This window comes from Micropterus salmoides, unplaced genomic scaffold (assembly GCF_014851395.1).
Source record: "Micropterus salmoides isolate LMB-PRFRI ecotype aquatic unplaced genomic scaffold, ASM1485139v1 Ms_hic_scaffold_21, whole genome shotgun sequence".
Classification (NCBI taxonomy): domain Eukaryota; kingdom Metazoa; phylum Chordata; class Actinopteri; order Centrarchiformes; family Centrarchidae; genus Micropterus; species Micropterus salmoides.
In genome coordinates, this window is record NW_024041262.1 from 27,165,369 (window position 1) to 27,192,369 (window position 27,001).

Here is a 27,001-nt window from a genome sequence, read left to right on the forward strand (position 1 = left end):
GATGATCTGATGTCTTTACTGTGTCTGCTGTTCTCTGACTCTATAGATTCCAGCAGTATAACTCATATACGACCAAAACTCACTGAATAAACTGTCGGAGAACAAAAAAATCACACTTCCATTCATATATTTGCAATTAAAAATGGTGTCTCATCTCTACTGTTTTTGTAATAAAAAGTTGCATCTGGTCATAGATATCGCTCCAATGTCTGGTGGCCATCTTGGAATAATTTAAACTGGATAGTCAGGCAGATAAACTAACCTCACCACAGTTTCCTCACTCGTACTCAGCCTGTTATAACTCAAAACAAAGGGGTGTCACCATTATGATAAATAGAAAAACACACTTCAATCATAATACCACTACTATTGATCCAGAGGGTCGATTCATTATTGTTAACATTTCGATTCAAAATACTCCTTTATGCATTGCTAACATCTATGGCCCAAATGTTGACGACCCCTTTTCATGCTTTCTTCAACTCACTCTCTGCTCACTCAGACACAGCTCTTATATTAGGAGGGGACTTCAACATGGTATGTAATCCAGCAGTTGACAGGCTCAGTACGGCAGGTGGTCACCGTATTTGGAAATCAATAGACATCCTTAAACAATACATGAGCGATTTTGGTCTTTGCGATGTTTGGCGTTCTCACCACCCCACTCTTAGAGAATATACCTTCTTTTCACCAGTCCACCACTCATATTCTTGCCTTGACTATTTTTTGGTTAGCAGCTCAATTATGACAGACATTTCCAACACTCAGATTCACCCTATCACTATCAGTGATCATGCACCGGTTTCTATCACTCTTACTAAAAAAAGGGTCACACGGCCAACTAGAAGTTGGAGATTTAATGCATCATTGCTTAAAGACCTAGATTTTATAAGTTACTTCAAAAAGGAGTGGGCAATATATATGGAAACTAATGACCTGCCAGGAACCTCGCCATGTCTTCTTTGGGAGGCAGCAAAAGCAGTCATGAGAGGTAAAATAATCTCCTATTCATCATAAAAAAAAGAAAGAGAGATCTTGTGAATTAGAGCTAGAACAAAAAATAAAAACATTAGAAACTACCCTTGCTACCTTCCCACAGGAACACATGGTGAATGATCTGAGAAAATCAAAACTTGAATTAAATGAAATTATTAATAAAAAGACCCAATTTCAGTTGCAAAGACTACGCTTGGAGAACTTTGAACATGGCAATAAATCCGGCAGATTCTTAGCCAGCCAATTGAAATTGAATAAAGAAAAAATAACTATTTCTTCCTTAAAGGACTCAGCTGGGAATCTGACTTATAACCCAGAAGAAATCAACAATTCATTCAGAGATTATTATAAAAACTTATATACATCACAAATTGACCCATCTAGCTCTAACATAGATGCATTTCTGAACAATATAGATTTGCCAAGGGTAGATGATGAACAGATCAGGGCTCTGGATTCACCTGTTTCAATGGCTGAACTCCAGGAAGCTCTCTTACATATGCCGAATAATAAAGCCCCTGGGCCAGATGGTTTCCCCGCTGAACTCTATAAGGAATTCTGGGAAATACTAAAATAATAATAAAAATAGGATGGTTATGCAAATTAGGGGTACTTGTATGTTGCCTCCAACAAGGAACTCTGCTAATATCAGCCTGCTCCTTAAACCAGACAAAGACCCCATGCTCCTGTCCAGTTATCGCCCAATATCACTTATTAACGCAGATCTTAAAATCATCTGCAAAACCCTAGCAAGAAGGCTAGAGAAGGTCACTCCTGGTATAATACACTCTGACCAAACAGGATTTATTAAGGGCAGGCACTCCACCAACAATACATGCAGGCTACTTAATGTAATAGACTATGCCACTATTCATAACCTGGAAACTACAGTTGTTTCTTTAGATGCAGAGAAAGCATTTGACAGAGTAAATTGGAAATTTCTATTCGCTACTTTATATAAATTTGGATTTGGAAACTCTTTCATAGATTGGATTAAAATCTTATACAGTTCCCCAAGAGCTTCTGTCAAAACAAATGATCATACTTCTCCATGCTTTAGTCTCCAGAGGGGTACCAGGCAGGGTTGCCCACTCTCTCCCTCGCTATTTGCTATTTTTATAGAACTGCTAGCAGCTGCTATCAGACAAAATAATAATATTAAAGGAATTCAAACAGAAAATATACACCACAAGATAAGCCTTTATGCAGATGATGTATTACTTTTCCTCCAAAACTCACAAACCTCTCTTTCTGAGACAATCACACTTTTAGATAAATTCTCATCCATCTCAGACTACTCCATTAACTGGAGTAAATCCATAGTTTTACCTGTAAAGTGTGATTTCCAGAGTATATCTACCACACCGCTAAAGTCTGGGAATATTAAATATCTGGGTGTCAATATTTCCTCCAGGCTGTCAGAACTGACATGGCTAAACTACACGCCTTTACTTAAATCAATACAGGATGACCTTGTACGGTGGACATCATTACCTATATCACTCATGGGAAGAGTCTCCACCATAAAAATGATGGTCCTACCTAAAATCAATTACCTGTTTTCAATGTTACCCACCAAACCCTCTGCTGTCTGGTTTAAATCACTGGACTCAAACATCTCAACATTTTTGTGGAAAAATAAACCCCCACGAATCAGTTTAAAAACTATGCAAAAAGCAAAAGACTGTGGTGGTTTAGAACTGCCAAACTTTTATCATTACTTCCTATCCAATAGACTACAATATATCTCAAAATGGATCAATCAGAGCCCCCTGGACCACTCATGGATGGACATAGAACAAACATTCTGTAAGGAAATTAAACTTTCCGATATGCCATTCATCCGTTCCAGTATCAAACGACATACCTGCTTTAAAAGCATTAACATAGGCACTTCCTTGGCAGCTTGGTGGGAACTTCTCAAAATATCTGGGTCTTCACCTATCCCATGCAGATTTACCCCAATCTGGAATAATCCTGACATCCTGCAAAATAAAAAACACTAAATTCCCCACTGTGGTATGACAAAGGGATAAGACATCTAGAGCATGTAATGCAAGGCAGTAACTTTATTCCATTCCAGGATCTAGTGGCACAATATGGAATTAACCATAATAGAATAATTTCAACAGTTTAAATCCATAATTCAGGCTAGATTTAAGGATAAAATAATGGACTTGGATTTACCTCCGATGATAACAGACTTTCTTAAACTCTCGCCTCCAAAACTGTTATCAAAAGTATACATGTTACTGTTAAAATCTGTTCAATCTCTCTCCCATTCTTAAAGTGGGAGACAGATCTATCCATTAGTCCAGACCAAAACTTTTGGATGCAGATATGTTTAAATACCTTTAGAATGACTACAAATCCCAATCTACAACTTATACAGTATAAAACTCTCCATAGAACACACTATACTGGACAAAGGATGTTCAGAATGGGTCTTATGCAGTCAAACATCTGCCGGAACTGCTCAGGTAACATATCTGATAGTTACATGCATGCTATGTGGCAATGTACACCTGTTCAAAAGTTCTGGCAGAAGATATGTGAAGACCTATCGATATGGCTAAGTTACCCCGTCCCAGTTTCCCCAGCACGCAGAGTGATGGGGAAACTAAGTGACATTAGTATAGAGGTTGACACATCATACATGCTTCTCACTGCCTTATGCATCGCCAAGAAAAATATCCTCATGAACTGGAAGGCCAATCACCCAATATCGGAATCACCTTATAGATCACATTAGCATGGAGAAAATGTCTGCTGTAAAAAAAAACAAATTGACACAATTCCAATCTCTCTGGTCCCCCTTGATCAACTTTATCACTTAATGGGGTGGGTGTGTATTGCCTTGCTGGTCAGGGTCCCATACGGCTGGTAGGTGTGTCTGGGGGTGGGTTGATTCTTAGATGCATTGCGGTGCGGGCGTGGGGGACTTTTTCTATTTTATTTTAAATGTTGGTTGATGGCATGGTGTTGGCGGGGGGGTGGTGGTGCGGCGCTCGGGATGCCTGGGGTGCGGGCTTGACGGGGGGACCGGTGTTTGCCCTGTATTCGGCGTGCAGCTGCTGCGGGGTGGGTAGCCACTCTGCTTGGGTGTCGCGCGGTTGTTGGTATCGGTGCGCGGGTGGTGATTTTGACTCGCGCGCTGTGCGGATGTGGTGGCGCTCGGTGCTTGGCTGCCTCTCTGTGTGTCCTGTGTGTGGGTCCGGGTTGGGGGAGAGGGCGGGCGGCGGGCATGGCGGTGGGCGTTGGCAGGGGGGGATGCTTGTGGTGGGTTTCGGTCTGGTGGTGAACGTGCAGTGTGGGTCACGGTGTAGCCGTGGGTGGGGTCTGTGGTCTCTCTGGCTGCGGGGGGATGGGGGCGGTTTGCGCCGGCTGGCATCTCTCCTGTGCAGCGCATTACTTGGCTGTTGTGTGCCGCTAGTTAGATTGGTAGCGGGGTAGAGTTGGTTGGCTCACCTGTAGGTCGTTATTGGCTTGCGTGCTTGTCGGGGGTTGGGGGCATCAGGTGCGGGCCTGGACTGGGCTGGTGTGCGGCTCTGTCCTGTGTGCATGCTGTGCATCCTGATAATTGCATTTCGGTTCTCTGAGGGGTCTGGCGACTGGTTGTTGGAGGGGTGGGGGACCGGGAAGAAGGTGGGGGGGGTGGCAGTGGGGCTGCCGGAGGGGGGCTGCCGGAGGGGTCCTGGCGAGGACGGGGGATTGTTGGACTTTGGGTTGGGGCTGCACTGACCTGCCTCGGGGGTATGTGGGGGTCTGGTGCTCGGGGCTTTGGAGCCTCTGGGTCTGGGGCGGGTCTGCACACTGGGGGGGCTGGGCCTCCCTGGGCCCGTCCTGGGGATGGGCGGGGTTGTCGCTGACTCTGTGGTGCTGCCGGTGCTAGACGGGCTCTTGCTATAAGCCCTGGGCTGGAGGGACCTGGCGTCCTCCTGCTTAGGGGGGTGAGGGACGGGACTGAATGAATGATGGGGCCAGTCAGGAATCTGGTCTTCTAGCCTCCCTATGACCTCCTTCACCTTTCCCCCTTTGGTCATGTCTCACAACATACACCCTTAGGACCCTGTGGGGCGGGCAGCCTTCAGGGCGTTTGGGGGGTGGGGCTGCTTTATTGTGGCCTTGCACTTCTTCCTCCCCCACTGCCCGCCCCTCAATTTTAATTACACATTAGACACAGAGGGCTTGGGGGGTGGGAAGGGCACGATGGGAGGCTCCACTACCTGACAGTTGTGCGGTGCCTGTGTCACAACTACCCTCCAATTTTAGTTGCACCTTAGTTACCACACACCTTATCTTTACTCCACCATACAACACTTCACAATCCATGACATGCATCCAACACAACACAATACATTTACAGAAGCAGGCAGAGGGGTGAAGGAGTGGGGGAGATTCTCATTGGCCTCGTGTCCTACCCCTGGAGCCCCGGGCGTCGGGGGTGCTGTGGGGTTGGTGACGGCCTTGCCTGATCTGGGGTGGGCTGGGGGGGATCGGGGCTCCCCTATCGTGGGGGCCCGCCCTTGACCTAGGGTTCTGGGGACTCGGGCTTGTGGCCTTTGCTCATTTCTGGGTGGGTGGTGTGTCCCTGGGCCTGGGGGCCCGTTGTCTCCTCTCCTCGCCTGGGCCCTCTTCAGCAGAGGTGAGGCTCCCGCTGCTTCGCCCTGCCAGCTCTCTCACAGTGGGGGCATTCGGGAGTCTTTGGGGCGCATGGCCGGTGTTGTCGGTGTAGGTTTTGGTGCTCCTCCTTGGGGGGTGCTTGACTGGGGGGGGCTGGGCCCCTGTCCGGGGATGAGATCGGCCTCGGGGGCTGCTGTCACTGCCTGCACTATAGGGAGGGATGCCTCTGGCTGGGCTGGGGGACCGTTGGCCTGGTTCTCCCGCGTTATCGCTCCCTGGCGGCAGGGAGCTTCCCGGCATGGCTTTCTGCTGTTCTTCCTTGGGGCAGGGTACAGCCTCCCCAAGACATGCGGTCTGGGGTCCTTTGCGCTTTGGGGGGTCGCAGGGTGCCCTGGCTTCTGGGGGTGGTTGGTCTCTGCGCGGGTTGATCCGATTGCGGTTTGGTGGGCTGCGGTGGGATTGTGGGGCGATTTTCGATGCATCTTGATGCATTATGCTTTTTCCCTGGGTAGGGTCTCTGAATGGCTGCTGGGTGTTTAGTTTGTGCATTGGAGTCAGGGGGAGGCATTTCCTCGTTGGCTTGGAGGGACCCTGGTTTGCTTTGTTGGCCTCAGATCCGTGCTTCCCCATATCTCTGTCGGCCAGTTGTTGGACCCCTCTGGATACTGAGGTATATAGTTAGTTTTCGGGATGTGCAGTGTGGGTGCGGGGCAGGGCTGTGCTCCGGTTTGTTCTGGGTTTGTGCCTGGAGTTCTCGGCCCTTGACGGGTGGGTGGGTTGTTGGTGGCATGCAGCTGAGCTAGTTGATTTTGCCTCATTGCTGGTTTGGCTGGTGTTGCACGGCGGCCGGGGTGTGTGCTGGGCATGGGGGATGTCGGCTGGCGCCAGCGGCCTTAGTTTTTTCCGGCGGTTGGGGGGACGGCGTACTTTTATTGGCGGGTGCACGGTGACCTGTGCGCCGCGCTTGCTACCGGGCTGGGATTTGCTGCTGGTGTTTATCTCCGCTTTATCCACGCTTGTGCTGTGTTGCTTATTTAGTGTGTGTGACTGTTTCTTGTTTTCATTTTTCTCATAGTTGTCTTACTATGTCAGCTGTTCATTGATGCTGTTCGGCTGGTTGTCTTTTACTATTATTATTTATTTTTATTGTTTGTTTTTGTTTGTTTGTTGTGTTTTTCTCCTCCTCCCCCCTCTCTGTTGTATTGCAGGTTTCGTTGCTTTCTGCAATTGGTGTTTTCCACAGCTTTTCCCTGTTGTCCCCACCTTCCATCCCCCTTTCCCCCTTCTCTTACAGGTGTTGTCCTTTCTCTGTGCTGTCTGTTTGTGCCCCCCCATCCCCGTGTCTGCCCCCCTGTCCGGCCCGGTGACAAATCAATACATAATAAAAAAATAAAAAAATAAAAAATAAACTGGATAGTCATGATTTGTATTGCACTGTGAGGGAACTGCAGCAGATTCACCACAATGTTCCATTCAAACCCCAGTCTTTGGCTGTGTTCAAAACGGAAGGCAGTTGCCTCGCTGCCTCTCTACCATAATAGACAGCTGCCTCAGAAGGCATCACTTTCAAGTGAAGGCAGCTCTGTTAACATTGGTTTCGAACACCCTTCTAGGGCAGCACTTACGGCAACATGGGACGTCAGCACGCCATCTTGAATCTCTTCTGGCTGTCAGAAGAGACGCTAGCTTTAGCATCAGCTAACTAGCTATTGCAAAGCAAAATGACGCCTCATACTGAACCAATTTTGTTGGTTACAGTCATGCGCTAATATGATAGTTCAGTGTTTAGTTCTCGCTAGCTTTTCAAAAATCAAAGTGAGAAAACTACTAAAAACTTTTAAAAAACGTTCACCATCGTGACCAGTTTTCAAAAGATACAGTTGTCACAGCCACGCGGCTTTATGGGTAATTCAGTTTCAAAACTGGCCATTACTGGGGCAGCTGGAAAGCGTCTCAGGAGACAGGAAGAGATCGTTCGATCGCGTCTGCTTCTGAACACTTCTGTTCTCTGCACTCTTAATTATTATTATTTATTCCGCCGTTTTTTGGCATCTATCTTCTCCTGTACCGTTTGTCCTACAAACTTGGTTTCAACTTCAAATTGTACATCTTCTTCATGAGATGGGTGCTATGACCTGTGTTGCTGATATCTGTATTGGTTGATTTTATATTAATATTATTATGCATTTAAAAATGAATGTGTTCCTATGGGACTCCTCTTCCAACCTAGCGGGGGTGGAGCTAAACTCCCATGATGCATGGCATTGAAGAAAGTTTTGCTAAAATTTGCAAATAAGTCTCCTATTTGTTTGAAATACAAAACAAATACTTTGTGATTTATGTATTTGTTAAATGTGTCTGCTTAGAAAATAATGTTTTTTGTTGGAAATTGTCATTCTTGTGGTGGTTTACTATTGAAACCAGGAATTGAAGTGCCTGTTTCATTTGATAAAAATGGCTGCATTGATAGCTAGCCTGCAGCCAGGGTTGAGTGGACTCTAGTAGTAATGTTTAGCTGTCTTCTGCTTTGCTCCTCCAGTTCTTCAGCTTGCATTCTCTTTCTCCTCAATTGTGGTGAAGACCTGTGCTTTATATTTTTGTGTTCAGCTGCTCAAGCTGTAACTCAAATTGCCCAAACGACAGCTGAAATTTTAATTTTTTAAGGCAAATGCATCAATAATAGTTCAAAAAGCAGTGTGATCCAATAGCGTAGTGGTATAGAGACAGTCCTCACAGTACCACTTCATGCTCCAGACATTGATTTGATTCACAATATTATATATTGTTTGTGTATATATGTATTATTGTTTTTGTTTGAACTTGATGCTAACAAAATGTGGAGTCCTTACTGACTTTCAGTGGTTACTTTCAAGATTCTATGTGGTTAGTCTTTCTAAATGCAATCATTGTTTACATGATATTAAGTCTTTTACAGCATAATTCTGTGGCTGTTTATTTTATTCTTCAACAGCGGAGTAGACATCACAGAAAATGTGTTTATAAGGAGGCATTTTTTTTTGTCAGAATAAGACACATGATTGACAAAGAAACTTGAAAGCCTTCCCTTCACAGTGTAGCTGAGTAGCCCGGTGGTTTAGGTCTTGCTCTTGCTCTGGATCCAGGGATTGATGGATCAAACCCCGCTCACAGCATGTTAATGAAAAGGGGCAAAACTTAACACATATGTTTGCTGAACATTTGTGCAGCACATCATTGAGTCTCTTAGCTGATGGAGCCGCACATTGCACCGACAGCAGTAGCCATCGCAAAAAATAACCGGCAGCTCTCGCAGGTGGGAGATCGACCATCTGGTGACCTGGTGCAGCCAGAACAGTCTGGTGCTCAACGCTCTGAAGATTGTGGAGATGGTCATGGACCAGGAAGGTCCCAGCCCCACCCTCCCCATCATCCTGTGTGACTCCCCAGTCACCACTGTGGACTCCTTCCGCTTCCTGGGCACCATCATCTCCCAGGACCTCAAGTGGGAGCTGAACATCACCTCCCTCACCAAGAAGGGCCAGCAGAGGATGTACTTCCTGCGGCAGCTGAAGAAGTTCAACCTGCCAAAGACAATGATGGTGCACTTCTACACCGCCATCATTGAGTCCATCCTCACCTCCTCCATCACCATCTGGTTCGCTGCTGCCACTGCCAGGGACAAGGGCAGGCTGCAGCGCATCATTCGCTCTGCAGAGAAGGTGATTGGCTGCAATCTTCCTTCTCTTCTGGACCTGTACTCCTCGAGGACTCGGAGGCGAGCAGGAAAGATTGCAGCTGACTCCTCCCACGCCGGACACAAACTGTTTCAGACTCTCCCCTCTGGCAGGAGACCAAAACCTCTCGCCACAAAAACAGCCTCTACCCGTCTGCAGCTGGCCTCATTAACAAGGCCCGGGTCCCCCACTCCCATCCCCCATTGCAAACGATACATTCACGTTTCATCTCGTGTCGTGCACATACCCGGCACGTCGCACATATTTGTTGTTAATTGTTGATCTTTGTTGTTGTATATTTTTATATTGTCAGTTTATATATTTATATGTACACAATATTCTCTTCCGTTGCGTTACTTCTGCACGACACAGACCCAGAATAATGCACATGTGTATATCTGCAACGTTGTTCTTCTATTCAATATATTTCTGCATTTATTATTTATTTATGTTAACTGTTTGTCTGCGTGTAGCACCTTATCACCACAGCAAATTCCACAGCAAAAACACTACTTGGCAATAAAGCTTCTTCTGATTCTGATGTTCTGATCTGATTCTGATAATGTGGCTTTTTTAAATTTGACATTGATTGGATCCCCTATGTTAAATGACTTTCCAATTTCCAGATACTTTGGGACAACCCCACTTTTTAAAGAGAGTGAGAGGACATGAGTTGATGGCTCACTAAATGGGAATGCTACTTCTTTTTAAAGCTGAGCCTTGATTTCATCATGACCTGCTGCAGAGTGATTAAGGTTCACTATAATATCAAAGACTTCACTGGATGTTGGAGGGTCTAAAATACACACTGTGGGAGAGCAACCAGTAATCGAATCAAATGGACAATCATCTGTACAAACAATTTGTTCTGCAAGATTTCTACCAACCTTGGCAAATAAGTCATTGAGTATACTAAGTATATAATCTGACAGGGCAGAGGATCCTACTGCTACAACAACTCACTCTGCAGACAGTAGACACTGATGATACGCTTTGATTCAGAGGACAGAACATTAAATATTGATGGAAAGGAGGGATCCTGCTGCTCCTGTATCATTAAATACACACTGCTTAAGTGTGTATTTAGTTTATTACAAAGCATGTGTTGGGGAAATCTGTCGGCACCATCAGCGCCACAGAGATGCACTTTACACAGGAAGAAGAAACAATCCATAACAGGAAGATGGGAGAGACAAACCAATCAAACATGCCAACAGCAACATGGCTGAATATTCACACTGTGATCTAATCAGTGTTTAAACTTCAGTCAAACTCATTTCTGCTGTAACACGTAACTATGTTTTTGTAGTATGTGATGATTGTGAAGTGAATAAAACGTTTAAAGCAGAAAGCAAACAGTTAACTATTCTTTTAATAGTTTATCATGAAGCAAAATCCACAATAGTGGCAGCTAATGGGGATTTGAAGAAACAAATAAGTGTCAGGGACACGCTGGTGGACGTGTCACAGTGGGGAATTAAACCCAGGTCTCTCACACCAAAGGCATGTGTCTTATCCACTGTTCCATCACCACCAAACATTGGATGAAATGACTCGGTGTGAAGTGAACTGTCTCTGGTTGTTCTGAACCACTGACTGTTTAAACATTACATTTATATACAGTCTATGTTCTGAAGTAACAGTTACCACCAACTCTGCAGCTCTATGGAGCTTTAAAAAACAACATGTCTGTCAGCGAGCATCTGGAAACAAACAATTTTGTTTTTAATTGCATTTACAGGGAAATATTCACTTCTTTTTTTTTTTACTTATTAAGTCACACATTATTTACAGAAATGATCCAGTGTTTCAGCAGACTGGTGCAGAGTTGCAGTGTAACAGTTAGCTAAGTTAGTATCAGGACAGTAACTTAATGTTAGCTTAAAAGAAGTATTGCTTTGTGTGATATATCAAACTCAACTGTAACAGTATAATATTGTAAAATAACTTCTGATCTGTGAAATGCTTTCCCAGTTTGCTTGGTTTTGCCAATTGCTTCACTAGATATCTAAAAGCAGCAGAGACTTCAAAGACTTTTATTTGAACACGATGCAGCATCTACGTGAATGTATCTATGTATTGTGACTAACTAGTGCTGAAACTAGCCCTGAAAAACAAATATTTTACAAAAACCTTTCAAGGTCAAGTCTTGCCTATAGTCGTGTGATAGTACCTCAAAACTTATGTACATGTGGACATGTGAGTGTAGTTTTAACACAGTGAGTAAACTCTGCTTTAAAGGTGCAGCTGATCACCTGTTCATCATCACTCCAGCACAGAGTCTCTGACCTCAGATCTGTTTTCATTAAAACTTTCTTTCCTTTCACATATTTATATTTATCTTTATATGTTGAAATTTGAATCATAATAGGCTGTATATTAACTTATTGGGAGAAAACTGGTAGTTCTATATGAAATCAGACCTTGAACACTCCCATATCGTCAAAATGGTATGATCCTTGTTTCATAACGCTCCTGTGAAGATTCGACGGTGAGATTGACTGTCGAGTCAGGCTCCGCCCATCGAACCATCGACTATTCGGGGTCAGCCCAAACAAAAAGGCGCAGAACTTTGCTGAGACACTTTGTGTGTCCGGGCCTTTAGACAGAAGACAAACTCACTCAGACGAGCTGAACGGGAGGCTGCTGCTTCCAAACTGAGAGATCATAGATCTCATAGATAGATCATGGATCTCTCAGGGTTTGGGTTAAGGCTGGGGAATAGAGTGAAGCTCCACACTGTTCCTAATGTCATCTGATGTACTTTTTTTCAGGTTTAATGTTTCTTACAAATTCTTATTTAGTGTTTTTATTTCATCCATAACCATCATGTACTACGGGGCCTGGGGCAGAATAACAAGCTCATTTTAAAGGGTGGTGGTGGTGCATAGGTAAGATGCTTGCCTTTGGTGTGAGAGATGTGGGTTCATTTCCCACTGTGAGACATCCACCATTGTGTCCCTGACACTTAACCCCTAGTTGCTCCAGAGGCATGCACACTCTGGCATGTTTAGCAATTGTAAGTCGCTTTGGATGAAAGTGTCAACTAAATGTAAATTTTAATTTTACAGAACAAATCATTTGTTTAAACAAGAACAGGACATCCTGGAGGTCAGCTACACGTTTTTTTTGTGATCGTCTGCATTTATTTAATGTGTTTTTCTAAAAGGTGTGTCTGGTGTGACATCACAGTGCCTTCTGTAGATATAAGTAGTGAAGTTGTGAGAGTGTGACAGACTGAAGGAGAAGCAGCAGTTTGTTTCCTCTGAAGGTGAAGCCGCAACGTCTCCTCAGTTCAACCTGCAGGTGAGTTCAGACAGGTAAGCATCCAACCAGGAGACATTACACATGTCTGATAAATCAGCTGTGTGCAGTATTATTCTCAGCTCCTCCAGGATCTCACAGAGGCTTTGGACAGTTTTTTACCAAAATGACTGAATTAGCAAAACATTGAGCTGAACTTCATAAACATTTAGTCATGTTGCAATAATTTGCAATATTTAAATATTGCATCTCAATTAAAAATGCAACTGTTTTATGAACTTATATATAATCATGTGTGATATTAATATCGTGTAAAAATTCTTGGGCCAGATAAGAAAGCTTGAACTTTTACCAACATTTTTATTATCAACAAATACAGACACCAATTAGAATACAAAAGTTCCACCGGAGTGTGTCAGAGATCGGTGCAAAATAGAGCCCCATTCTGTTACCAGAACAGAGACCTGAGTCGACATGAAAACCATGTAACGACTGACTTTCACCTCCATTTGGACCTCCTTTTATAGCTCTGTTTCTTGGCTTCACATCATCTCTTGGCTCTCTTTCCTACTGCACCTGGGTCTGGGAAATTCCCTGACTGCCTGCTCCTCCTCTCTGTGTCTTTTGCATGCACTCCGCTTGATCATGCCATTTCTTCCATAACCTGACTTTTATGGAATAATCTGGTTTTGTTTGTGCTCCGGGCTAGAAACAGGATATTCTTACTGTCATGGACTATATTGATGTATGTTTTGTAATACAATTTTCACAAAATCTGCTTCCATATTTTCCTTTGTAAGTGTTTTTGATGCTATCTTACTGTGCTCCCTCCCTTTTCTCCCAAAGCACACGAGCTTGCTCACACACACACACATGTGCTACTGCTGAGCCTGGGCAGGAAGGAGCACATACACTCAGAGCTGTAGAGTTCCCCTTCGAGTGACTAGAGCCGTGGCTAAGCTCAACATCAACTGGCCACGGGAGGAGCAGACACCACAGGCTAGTGGTAGCTTGATGAAAGGTTTCTTAAGCACCACACGCCACCTCCACGCCGGTCTCTGCCATTCTTTCCTGATTTACATGATGAACTGAGTAAATCATGGGGCAGACCCTTCTCTACATGGCTTTCCACACCCCGATCACTGAACTACAGTAATGTGATGGGGGTTAGGGACCGTGGTTATGGGAGGATGCCTCGGGTGGAGGATGAGCTTGCGAGCTATCTCTCCCCTCGACTTGCGTCCTCCCTGGAGAAGCCGGCATTACCATCCAAACCATGTCGCACCACATCCACGCTTGTGGGGAAGGCGTACATGGCAGCGGGCCAGGCAGGTGCGAGCTTGCACACCACGGTGCTTCAAGCCTACCAAGCCAACCTGCTACAGGAGATGGTTCAGAGGGGGGGTCCCTCCGAGGAAGATCTGGCGGAGCTTCGCAGAACCACGAAGCGTTAGACGCAGTGCGAAGCATTTCCGCCAGTACCTCCCTCGCCGGTCTGGACCCAAGGCAGCTGAGGCTGCCAGGCGTAGGTCCCTTCCCTCTACGAGCTCCTACGGAGAGGAGGGAAGCAGAGTGTCGCTTCTCGGGGGCCCCCCGAGGAGCTGGGGCAGCGAGACGGCGCTCTCACCCTCAGCCGTCTGAGAGACGCGATCTGAGGACCGTCATCCAGTCCCGACGGAGCTCAGGGAAGACCGGGGTAGGGGAGTCTTTCTCCCCTCCCGCACCCCCCCCCCCCCCCCCGGAGGCCGACCGAGGTCCCCTCCGCCGTGGCAACAGGTGATGTTATCCCGCCGTTTACACGTTCAGGACGCACCTGCCACCACCGAGTCCGCGCCGTACTGCCTGCCCCGAGGGTCTGCAGGCGGACGGCATCCCGACTCACTCACCGTGGATCTTCGGCGGCTCCCCCCTGCCGTTCTGGGGCTTCAGGGGTCCACCAGAAGATCACACGAGACACCGACCACCAGCCCAGAGAGGCTGGTTCCGTTGGCAGACTTTGCAGACGCTTGGCGGAGCCTGACGAACATTTCTCCGCGGGTCCTGCGCACTGCCATAGATGGGTATCGACTACAGTTCAAAACCCGCCCTCCAAATTCAACAGAAGAGAGGGGGTGGTTTGGACTGTGGTCCGCCCGGAGCAAGGTCCGGTGTTGGGACAGGAAGTTTGTACTCTGCTGAGGAAAGGGGCCGTGGAACGTGTCTCCCCCCAGACAGAGACGCCGGTTCTACAGCCGGTACTTCATAGTCCCCAAGAAGGACGGAGGGCTGCGTGCCCTATTTTGGATCTGCGGGTTCTAACCGGTCTCTGAGGAGATTCAGGTTAAAGATGCTCATCATCCCCGCCACCGTGACGCACATCCAATCTGAGGATTGGTTCGTCACGATAGATCTAAAGGACGCCTATTTCCAGGTCTCCATCCTTCCTTCTCACAGGAAGTTCCTGAGGTTTGCCTTCGGGGGTGTGGCTTACCAGTATCGGGTTCTTCCATTCGGCCTGGCACTTCCCCTAGCACATTACATACAAGTGTATGGATGCAGCACTGGCCCCGCTGAGGCTCCGGGGCATCCGGATTTCAACTTCATCGACGACTGGCTCATCCTAGCCCAGTCTCGAGAGTTGGCAGTTCGGCATCGAGATGTCGTTCTGGCTCGTCTGCGGCGTTTAGGGCTGAGGCTCAACGCAGAGAAGAGCGTGCTGGCGCCCACCCAACGGGCTACGTTCCTAGGGGTTGCATGGGATTCGACAACGATGCGGGCACAATTGTCTCCGGCACGTGTCGACACCATATTGGCTGCCGTGAAAGGGGTGAAGTTAGGCCACGCCATCACTATGAAACACTTTCAACGAGTGTTGGGTCTCCTGGCGGCTGCGTCCAGCGTAATACCATCTGGACTGCTGCACATGAGACCCCTGCAGTGGTGGCTAAGGAACAAGGGTTTTTCCCCGAGGGGAATCCTCTCCGTCTGGTTTGGGTTACGCACAAGTGTCTTCGTTCCCTATCAGTTTGGAAGGAAACTTGGTTCCTGTCCCAGGGGCCCGTGCTGGGAGGGTCTTGTCGCCGGCTGGTTCTTTCGACAGACGCCTCCCTCACGGGCTGGGGCGCGGTCATGGACGGCCGCTTTGCAAGGGGATCCTGGCAGGTGCATTGATCCGAGTGGCATATCAACTGTCTTGAGATGTTGGCGGTGTTCCAGGCTCTAAAGAGTTTCCTGCCCGATCTCCAAGGCCACCACGTCCTGGTTCGCTCCGAGGAGAACAACACAGCGGTGGTGGCCTATCTGAATCACCAGGGCGGTCTGCGCTCGCGCCCTCTGGACAGACTGGCGCGTCAGATCCTCCTGTGGTCCCAGCAGAGGTTACTATCGCTCAGGGCGATGTATCTCCTGGGGACGCAGAATCAGGGAGCAGACCTGCTGTTGAGGCAGGGGCTGAGGCCCGGGGAATGGAGACTTCACCCCGAAGTGGTTCGAGCCCCATAGACGTGGATCTGTTTGCGTCTCAAGAGACTACGCACTGCCCGCTATGGTTTCTCTCGTTCCTCCAGCCCCGTTGGGTCTGGACGCCATGGTACATTCGTGGCCGAGGCTACGTCTGTACGCTTTTCCCCTAGTCGCTCTGCTCCCGGGGTTCTGGAGCGGGTCCGCCAGGACTATGTCGGCCTACTGCTCGTAGCCCCGTTCTGGCCAACCCGGGTGTGGTTCTCGGACATCATGTCGCTCCTGGACGGCCCGCCGTGGCGGGTCCCTCTGACGAGAGACCTGCTGTCCCAGGTGCAGGGCTGGGTTCTTCACCCTTGCCCCGCCATATGGCGACTGTGGGTCTGGCCCCTGAGGGGGCACAGTACCTAGAGGCGGGTCTAACAGCCAGAGCAGTCGAGACCTTCCTGAGCTCCAGGGCCCCGTCCACACGGAGGATGTACGGCCTGAAGTGGAGTGTTTTCTCCACTTGGTGTAGGGAGCGGTCGGTGGACCCTGTTACCTGCCCGGTGGTTCAGGTACTTGAGTTCCTCCAGGACCGGTTCTCTGCTGGTCTTTCCCCTTCCACCCTCAAGGTGTACGTGGCAGCTATTTCATCTTTCCACACCCCTCTGAGGGAGGGGTTCTTGGGGAAACTTCCCTTGGTTGTACTTTTCCTCCGTGGTGCCCGGAGGATGAGACCTGCGACTCGGTCCAAGGTTCCCACTTGGGATCTGGCAGTGGTTCTTGGGGCGTTGGCTGAGGCCCCCTTCAAACCCCTGGAGTCAGCTGAGGCTAAGCACTTGACCCTCAAGATGGCCTTTCTCCTTGCTATCACCTCTCTGAGGAGGGTGGGGAGCTCCAAGCGCTTTCGTTTCCCCGCAAAGCCTGGAGTTTGCCCCGGGGAATATTAGGGCTATCCTGCACCCTCGTTCAGGATACATCCCTAAAGTGCCTTCTTGTGCGGCAGGGTCCACAGTGCTGCAGGCATTTCATCCTCCACCTCATGTGACGGCGGAGGACGGGAGACTTCATCTGCTCTGCCCTGTCAGAGCACTGAGTATTTACACTCTGAGGTCCTCCCGTTGGAGGAAGGCTGACCAGCTGCTAGTGTGTTTTGGGTCTCCCAGGGCCGGGCTCCCTGCATCCAAACGTAATTTAAGCAACTGGATTGTTCAGACTATTTCCCTGGCCTATCAGGTGCGCGGTTTGCCTTCACCTATGGCTGTGAGGGCTCATTCTACCAGAGGCAAGGCGGCCTCTCGAGCCCTCCTTTCCGGGGCCTCTTGCAGGATGTTGTTTAGCGGCTGGCTGGGCCACTCCGCACACATTCGTTCGGTTTTACAGTCTTGACCTTCCTTCGGCACCTGGCACTCGTGCGCTCTCCTCTTAGTAGTGCCACTTTATTGCACACAGGGGCAGGCGGGGTTTTCGGCACGGTTTAGTGGGTATCTCGTTCCCATAGTGTCGTAACCGACGCAGTTCGAGTTCCCTCGAAGGGGAACGTCTCGGGTTACGTATGTAACCCTGGTTCCCCGAGAAGGGGAACGAGAGACTGCGTCGGTCCGCCGCACCTCTCTCCCCGCCTGAAGCGCCTGCTTCATAGTTTAAGCTAATGATGAGTGTGTACAGGTGTGCTTTATACTCCTCCGGTTATTCCGTCACACCTTACCGTTCTAGCAACAGGCCAATAGGATTGGAGTGATTTCATTCACGTTCAGACCTGCTTCGCCTAGAGGCGTTCCCATAGTGTCGTAACCGACGCAGTCTCTCGTTCCCCTTCTCGGGGAACCAGGGTTACATACGTAACCCGAGACGTTTTCACACTGTGATCCTAACTTTACACTATAAAATAACACTTTAAATGATGACAGTGTAGACCACCATTGCTCTAGTAATTAATGATAACAATTTAGGCTATAATGCTCCAAAATAATTCATAACAATACTCCCAAATACTGATGAGTTTTGGTTGAGTATGTGTTGATTCCTGAGTGACTGCAGATCGTCTGTAGAGCTGCAGACTGTGGTTGTATGAAGTGATGGTGGTGAAGTCTGTCAACATGTCTGTAGTTTGTGATGCTGCAGAATGTGTTTGATTTAACTGAGAGGTGACTCTAATATTCTAAAAATCCTATATTACCATGAAATAACAATTCTAAATCACAGAAAGACTTTGAACCCTGATAAATTCTATTCAACAGTCGGTGTCATGATTTGTATCTAATGCAGTTTTGTGAGGGAAGTTATTACTGTCACTCCCAGCTTAGTGTATTGGGGAGTGACGGAGCTACAACCTAAACACCAAATTTAAATTCTACTTATTCTGCATTCACATAATAATCTGTTCCATGTGAGTTCAGTGACGAAACAAATATATTGTTGCTGTAATTTCAGAGCATCAGACGGATCCACATCAGCAGTTTCAGCAGAAATCTGACAATGAAGGTGAGTTTGTGAACTGATATTTTACAGATCTCAAAGTCCTGTTAAACTGTGAAGAGGCTTGTGATATCGGTAGCTTAGATGGTTGCTACAGCAACAACCCAGGCAGATAATTATTGTCAGTTAGCTCCACCTTAGAGGTGTCTTTGCCCACACCGCCATGAAACTAGAGGCCAAACTGTTAAAACAGTGTGTAAGAGTCAAAGCTCAGTCTGAACGACAACATGTGCTCTGTTCCAGCTGGTATCAGTCGTCGCCACGTTTCTCAAAATGGAGCTGCCAATGATAAGAGTTGGTTTCTCAGCGGATGTGTCGCTGAGTGGGGAAAATCTGACGTGAACAGGTTGGTGGTTGCCCGTGGGCTTTGAATGCTTACGACTATCCCTCTTTCGGACATTCAGCGAGCCACCCCTTCCTGGCTGCTCAGGAGATGCCGGGGGACGTCTACCACAGGCTAACTCAGGCCGTTCCACACCGACTACCAGGGACTGGCTAGCTACAGTAGCTAAAGACTGATCTACCAAGGTGCGGAGCCGGACTTCTAAATCACTGAGCCTCGCCTCCATGTCTACAAATAAACTACACTTATTGCACATACCATTACCGCTAAAGGAGGCAGAGGAGTAACTGAACATCTGACACACCGAGCAGGAGAAAGTAGGAGAGGGAGAGGGAGAAGGAGAAGCCATCGCTAGCTGCTGAGCTAATATCACTAACGGCTAAGCTAAAGTACTGTAACAACCATGAGATAACTAAAAGATGGAAAGAAGTGTGAGTGCTTAGGCAAAATTACTGTAAGAATAAGTGTTTAGCAGACAGTTGGCCGCTGTAATCTAACAAATTTAACTGGTATTTTGCGAGAGCAGCACAGCACGCTAACAACACACAAGCACCGGAAACGGAAATGAGTCAACATGCTTACCGCAGTACGTCAGCAACGTCAGCCCATCAAATGTATTTAATCACAAACATGGTAACATTGTAAGTAGAAGTAGAATTGTAAGTAGAAATGGTATTTATTTTGTTTATTTTAATTGTGGAGTTAGATTAGTCCTTTTAACTTGTTTTATTTCTAAATCACAGTACTGTGACTCCATTGTGAATTGTTTACAACAGTGAAGTTGCAAAATTGGACTGCATCATAATGCATTATGTGTGTGTTTGCAATCTCACTTAGAGTGTTGAGGTGAATCCAAAAAAGGAATTGTCTGCTGAAATGCTTTATTGTGTGTTGTGGGGAAGATGTGGACTGGTAAGTAGTTTTGCATTAATCACTGAATACACACTGCATATTCTAGTTTTTAAGCTCATAAACATGGTCTCAGGTCCTATAAAAATACTCATACTATATATGTACATTTGCCTAAATCTTTTATATTTGTCCAAGCATCATTGGACCCACATTAGGCTGGTACTCCTTAATGCTTCCAATGTCCCCACAAGTAACACATTCATTTAACCTAGCTTGGGCTAGCTTGGACCATGTTGGCTTAACATCACTCTGCAACTGTGACAATCAAAGTGATATGAACCGCCTTTAATTAGGAAGTACTTTGCATTTTAAATGCCATTAGTTTTATTTGCCAAGTATGTGTACACGTATGAAGAATTTGACTCTTGATTGTGCTCAGTGAATTTGTCAGCATTGTGGTCCACCAGTGGACATGTGTTGTCTGCATATTGGAAAAGTTTTCCCTTGGAAGGACAATCCAAAATGGAAGTTTTCGTATTAGCTGTCTTCCACTATACAATTATAAATAATCCAGTTGTGTTGTCATGAAAAAACTGACCACATAACTTTTTTTGTGCTGGTTGATATTTGTGTATTATATTTTGTATATGCAATATTTGTCACTTCAGAGCAGATGGAGCAGTGAAAGCCTGGTCATCCAATGCATATTGTATCCAAATATCTCACTGTGGAAAGTGTCTGTCTGTAGCTAGATTCTGAAATTAATGAAACATTATAAATTTAACATTGTAGTGAATCTTGGTTGAAGTATGTATACTACTGTATTTATATTAGAATGATTTAATATTTTTTGTCACAGCTTGTGATCAAGTCAAGTTGCTATGAAAAAAAATATTTGAAAGAACTGACTGTAAGTAAACAACAAACGTAACCTATTGGCCTCAGGTGAAGATCCCAAACGACCCCACTGAGGTAAATAGCTGAGTTTCCCTGCCAGTCAGTCAGAACTGAAGAAGTCCTTTGGATGAGGGACGAAAAATCTTCCAGTATCTTCAACCAAGTCCAGTTGCCCTTGACTTTAACCTTCGGTGGATAACTATGACCTGGATGACTGAGAATCTTCATAGATGACTGTAAGTAAAGTATTTGCTGGACTTTGCAAGTCATTACATTTCTAATTACTAGACCTTGCTTTTGGAGATTTGATTGGGAGAATTTTTTGTTTACATATTTTATATAGACAGATGTATCATGGCAGTGATGTCATCAAGGAAGAGGAGGATCCTCTCCAGCCACCACGTAACATTGGGATTATGAGTTGCCATCAGTTCCATATGCATGTGCCATGTTGTTTGGCCTCATTTATGCTCTAAACTTGAGCTATCTGAGTTAGGTAAAATACACCTTTGATGGACTGCAGAAAATATTCTTGGACATAGAACCCAAGTTCAGACCCGAGTGTCAAGCTCTAAATAATGGATTAATCAAAGAAAGACATATAGATACAGGATATGTTTTATTCTGTTATAGCTTGTATTAAAAAATATTACAGGATAATGGAAGGGGCCATTGACTTAAATAAGAGACAAAAAGACTTTAATTCAAAACTGGCCTTTATGATTTTCTCTGTTAACAGTTGATTCTGTGGTGTAAATATTGTGGTACTTCAACACTTAAAATGTTTGTATTTTATTTTTTTCAGTAAAAGTGATGCATAGTTTTAAAAAAGACAACATCATCACCATGAACATTAAGGCTGTTTGAAGAGAATATTCATGTTTTTTTTTTTTTTAAAGAAACTTAACTAAATTAAGCATTCACTGACAAAATGTTTTTTGGTTTTATCGTAACTGAAGTAATGCAAATTTAGATTTTATTTATGGTGAAATTTTGTGTTGAATTACAAATTTAAGTTGGCTAAATTTGATTAAATTGCTTGTAACAAATCACAGCACTTTAATTAGTTTAGTCCTAAGTAAAAATTATACGTGGATGTTATATTAAAAAGTAGGTTATGCCAAAATAAAAATTTATGTTGTACCAAAGTAAAAACAATGAATCATGGTCTCTATGTTAAGCAATAGATGAAAGTGATGTAACCATTATAGTCAACCATCAAAATCAAGTAATATTTTGATTGAAATTAAATTAAACTTAAATTTAAAAATTAAAAATATAGTTTGAGAAAAAGTAATAAATTTAGCTGTAACAAATCACAGTAATTTTTTTAGGTTGGTTTAAAGTATAATTTTTTTCGGTGCAGGATGATTGAATGAAATATTTATTTATTGATTAGACATGCTTTTGATATTTATTTTGGATAAATCGGTTTGTTAATTGAGTAATAGGGAGAAAAGAATTTCTTTAGAATACCCCAAAGAGAGATGGAAAAAGGGCGGCTGTGGCTCAGGAGGTAGAGCGGGTTGGCCGTTAATCGGAAGGTTGGTGTTTCAATCCCTGGCTCCCCCTGGTTGTGTGGAAGTGTCCTTGGGCAAGATACTGAACCCCCGAATTTCCCCTGGCGGCTGTTCTGTCAGTATGAAAAGACTAGAAAGGCGCTATACAAGTATGGAGCATTTACCAAATTAGTCGATTTATCAACTAATCAAAAAAATAATTGTTAGATTAATCAATTTGAAAAATAATGTACAGCCCTATTCCAGATTGTTGCAATGGATTTCAGTTTTAGTAAAAGATCTCACGAAAAAGAGATTTTCTTACACTTTCTTAAGAAGAGGGGTACCTTTACCCATAATGCCACTGTGGCAAACAGTGGTGATGGATAAATGAATGCTTGTCAAAGACCTACTACAGTCAGAAAATCGAATGACTTCCGTCACTGCAAGTTTTGTCAAGGGCTGTATGCAAGAGATAGTCTATGGAGACGTGAGAAATTGCAAGTCTGTTGAGGGGGAGCCTCAAGTTGGGCAAAAACTTATTCACATTGACATAACAAAACCTGATACATTACCATGTAAACATGTTGAATAAGTCTTTTCAGGTTTTCTTAACAGTGAGCAGGACTATTAAATTCATTCTTATGTTTTAGTGTTTTTATTGTACACCTATGCTTCTAATGCAGACAACATATTTAACAGCAGCCAAATTACAGATACACACCTTATTTTGTGCATTACTGAGTCTTTATGAGTCATATAAAACTGAAAATTTAATGTGTATCTATGGCCTTCAAAATTCACTTAAACATGAAATGCCTGTGTTTGTTGCTATGGCCTCATAAGTCACAAAAACCTAAACATGTCCTCATATGTAACATGAAAATCAGGTCTGCCCAAAATATAGCCGTAGACCAAATCTCAACAGATGGATCTATTCCTTTAAGTATTGGTGGAAAATACTTTGAATACCAGGTCTGGTGGACCTTGGGAAAGGCATGTCCTGATATTTCATGTTTTTGTCTTAAGTCCTGATATATCATGAATACACGTGTGTGTGTGTGTGTGTGTGTTGGTTTTGCTATACTTGTGAGGACCAACTATTGAGAAACAACCTATTTTGTGAGGACATTTTTTTATTGTGAGGACCACCCAGCATTTTAATTCTGAAATAGCCTCCTGAGGGTATATACATCATGCTCTGTAAATTTCAGCAAAAGTCCTCACAAGAATAGTAATTACGGAAAGTGGTGTTTTCCCATGTGATCGTGAGCTCCCCCTATAGTACACACTTGTGTGCTGCATCAGCCATCCTGGGAGGAGGAGTCTGAGGGAGAGGGATTTTTCTGATTGGATGGCTCATTGCCTAGCTGGGGGATTTTTCTGATTGGTCACTTCAGTCACATGTCTACACTGTGGAGGGAAGTGCAGATAGAGTTGCAGGGTGACTCACAAAGGCCTGTGATCAGCCAAATCTCAACCATGAAAACCTATTAACTCAAGTACAAACATATCAATGACCAGTTCACACAATTAATGATATTAAATAAACTTATAATTTACATTATCATTAAACAATTAAATGATCATTATTTAATTTCTTAAGGGGATAATGAGCTTTTTACTTCTGCAGTGAACAGAAATAAACAGTGGAATAAAACTTAAATTTAAAGTATGAAAATAGATTTTAATTTCTAATTTATGAGAATTTGTACATAATGTGGGCATCTTTACGTTTACTGTTAATTTTGACAGTTTTTTATTTAGTTATTCTGTTGAAGTCTGAGTCTTAAGAGTTTTGATTTGTGTAAATTTGGATTGGAATATGGAATATGAAGTGAATATTTAATACACTAATTAATGTTTGATTAGGATTAATTTGCTAATTTGTTGGCCCAGTTGAGGAAACTTCAGTTTAAGGTTTAAATGTATACAATCTAAGTAATAAAGGTAAGGACAGCTGCAAATGTTACCAGGTGAAACAGCCTAGTGTCTGCTTTCTCTATATGCATAAACATTGTGTCTTGTTAGAAAGAAGGAATTTTCTAGTATTGGATGTGATTGTGTAGTTTTATTTTTCTTTTGTGATTAAAGTATAATGGTTACATCACTTTCATCTTATTCTGAATGCATTTCCTCTGCATATTCCAGTTGCTTATTTTTACTAACGTCTCGTCATTCCAGATGCTGCTATTTCTCACCTACCAGTTGTTATCATTGTTTTTCCTGCCCTAGCCCATCACATATAGTCTCCAGCCCTCTGACCCACTCATTAGTTTTTCTAACCCTGTTTTTTCTTGACCTGTTTGTATGCATGACATCTTGCCTGTTCATCTATACCTACAATATACCTTTTGTAGGTCTATTCAAAAGTTAGTGGAACATGTCCATCATTAATGTGATGAACCTGGTGGTTACTCGTCTTGGGGCACCTGTGTGAACTCAGTGGTGGTGGTAATTTTGTGGACTACCATGGACATACCAGAATTGGATAACATTTTTTAAAATTTTAAGTACTAATAAAACACACACTTGTGTAAATGATACTTTTCCTGAGACTAAATGCAAATATTAGTATAATGTAAAAAAATCAACATCAATCAACATCAAATAGCTCTAATGCTTGATGACCAACTTTCATGTCCAATATAACAATTTAAATACATTTTGAATCAACTTTTTTCATTTGATATTGTTAATAAATGTATCATGTCACTGTTAAAACAGCAGATCAACATGTTTTAAATAATAGTTATTATGCACTGAAGTTGTGTCCCACAACATGCATGCAACCCACAACCGAAATCTATTTACCTGGCAGAGGAAGAGAAAAAAACATTAAGTCACATGAGGAAATTTCACCATCAAGCCATTTGCTATTTGCTAACGCTACGGATAGACCAAAGGTAAGACCTCTTTTCTATTTTTCATATTTTTCCAATCTTTTCAGCATAGACTGAGTGTTCTACTCAAACCAATGCAACCCCGTTACTCTTATTATCAGAATAAGGGAAAATAATTTTAAAGTTTTCTTTCTTTATATACCTAAGTTGAGTTTGTTGTGACAGTATCATTAAATTCCAGAGCTAGCATCTTTGGGGCGGCTGTGGCTCAGGAGGTAGAGCGGGTTGGCCGTTAATCGGAAGGTGGAAGTGTCCGTGGGCAAGATACTGAACCCCGATTTGCACCTGGCGGCTGTTCCTATAGTAAATTTAAATGTGCTTGTATAACTCAGCATTTATATTATGTTGACACCAGGTAGCCTAAGCATGGTTACCTGGATGGAATTAGTAACTCAAAATTAACTCATATATGGTTAAATCATGTTCAGATAATTTTCAATATGTTGATTTACTGAGTTCATGCGCACCATTTAACGCTGCTAAAAAGCAGAGGTGCTACATGGCCAGTTTGATGCTGATGAACAGATGAGACAGCAGTACAGTTAGTTAGATGAATAAATTCTGTAAAACTTTCATATATTTTAGATTCATTACATACAAAGTGAAATATTTCAGGCTTTTTTTTTGTTTTAATGATGTTTGATGATAGCGGCTTACTTCTCGTGGAAATTAAAAATATTAGAATATAAGAGTAAAGAATGTATAATATAGAAATGTCGACCTTCAGTTTACACAACCACAATCATGGGGAGAACCTCTGACTTGACAGTTGTCCAGAAGACAATCATTGACCCCATCCACCAGGAGGGTAACCACAGAAGGTCACTGCTGAAAGGGCTGGCTGTTCACAGAGTGCTGGATCAAAGCATATTCATGGAAAGTTGACTGGAAGGTTAAAATCTAGCAGGAAAAGGTGCACAAGCAACAGGGATGACTGCAGCCTTGAGAGGATTGTCAAGCAAAGCAGATTCAAGAACTTGGTGGAGCTTCACAGGGACTGAGGCAGGAGTTATCAAGATCCACCAGGCTCAGACGGGTCCAGGAAATGAGCTGTAAGAGTTGCATTTCTAGTGTCAAGCCTCTCCTGAACTAGACACAACAGATGAGTCTTACCTGGGCTAAAGAGAACCAGAACTGGACCGTTGCTCAGTGGCCCAAAGTTCTCTTTTGAGATGAAAGTAAATTATGCATTTCATTTGGAAATCCAGGTCCCAGAGGACTAGTAGAGAGACACAGAATCCAAGTAGCTTGAACTCTCTACCAAGAGATTTTAGAGCACTTAATGCTTCATCTGCTAACAAACTTTATGGAGATGCTGATTTCCTTTTCCAGCAGGACTTGGCAACTGCCCACAGGGCCAAGCCCCATAGAGAATCTATGGGCTCTTGTCAAGAGGCAAAAGAGAGACACCAGACCAACAACAATACAGACGAGCTGAAGCCCACTATCAAAGCAACCTGGGCTTTCATAACACCCCAGCTGCTACAGGCTGATTGTCTCCATGCCATATAGCATTGATGCAGTAAGTCATGCAAAAGGAGCCCAGACGAAGTGCTTAGTGCCTAATTTAACCTTTTTCAGAACTTTTAAACTTTTCAGAAAGTCGGCAGTTCTGTATTTTACATTGCTTATTGTGATATTCTAATATTTTGAGAGGTGTAGTTTTGATTTCCATGAGCTGTAAATATCAAGATTAAAACAAAAAAGGCCTGAAATATGTCACCCTCTGTGTAATCTAGAATATATGAATATGAATGAATGTGAATATGAATGTGAATATAAATCTAGAATATATGAAAGTTTCACTTTTTGACTTATGGGAAAAAATAACTTTTTCACAATATTCAAATTTTCTGAGATGCACCTGTATCTCATAAGCTGTGTCTTCTCTTCACCAAAAGGACTTGTCACACACAAAGACTCAAATCAAGAGATCATCCAGGACTGAGGCTCCATCCAAACTACTATGTGTTTGTTTTAAAACACAGACCTTCTGCTCGTTTCTGCAGATAG

General features: G+C 44.2%; 1 protein-coding gene across 2 annotated transcripts in view; it reads left to right on the forward strand.

The window, feature by feature from the left end:
• The first annotated feature begins 12,531 nt into the window (after positions 1–12,531).
• LOC119915893 (microfibril-associated glycoprotein 4-like) overlaps positions 12,532–27,001 on the forward strand; it is a 117,909-nt gene continuing 103,439 nt past the window's right edge. Inside the window, exons 1-2 of one of the 2 annotated variants that reach the window (XM_038735696.1) lie at positions 12,532–12,652; positions 18,450–18,500. In XM_038735696.1, coding sequence (XP_038591624.1) covers positions 18,495–18,500 — 6 coding nt within the window. In that variant the 5' untranslated portion in view covers positions 12,532–12,652; positions 18,450–18,494. The remainder of the gene's footprint in view (positions 12,653–18,449; positions 18,501–27,001) is intronic. The other variant, XM_038735697.1, reaches the window with a different exon arrangement.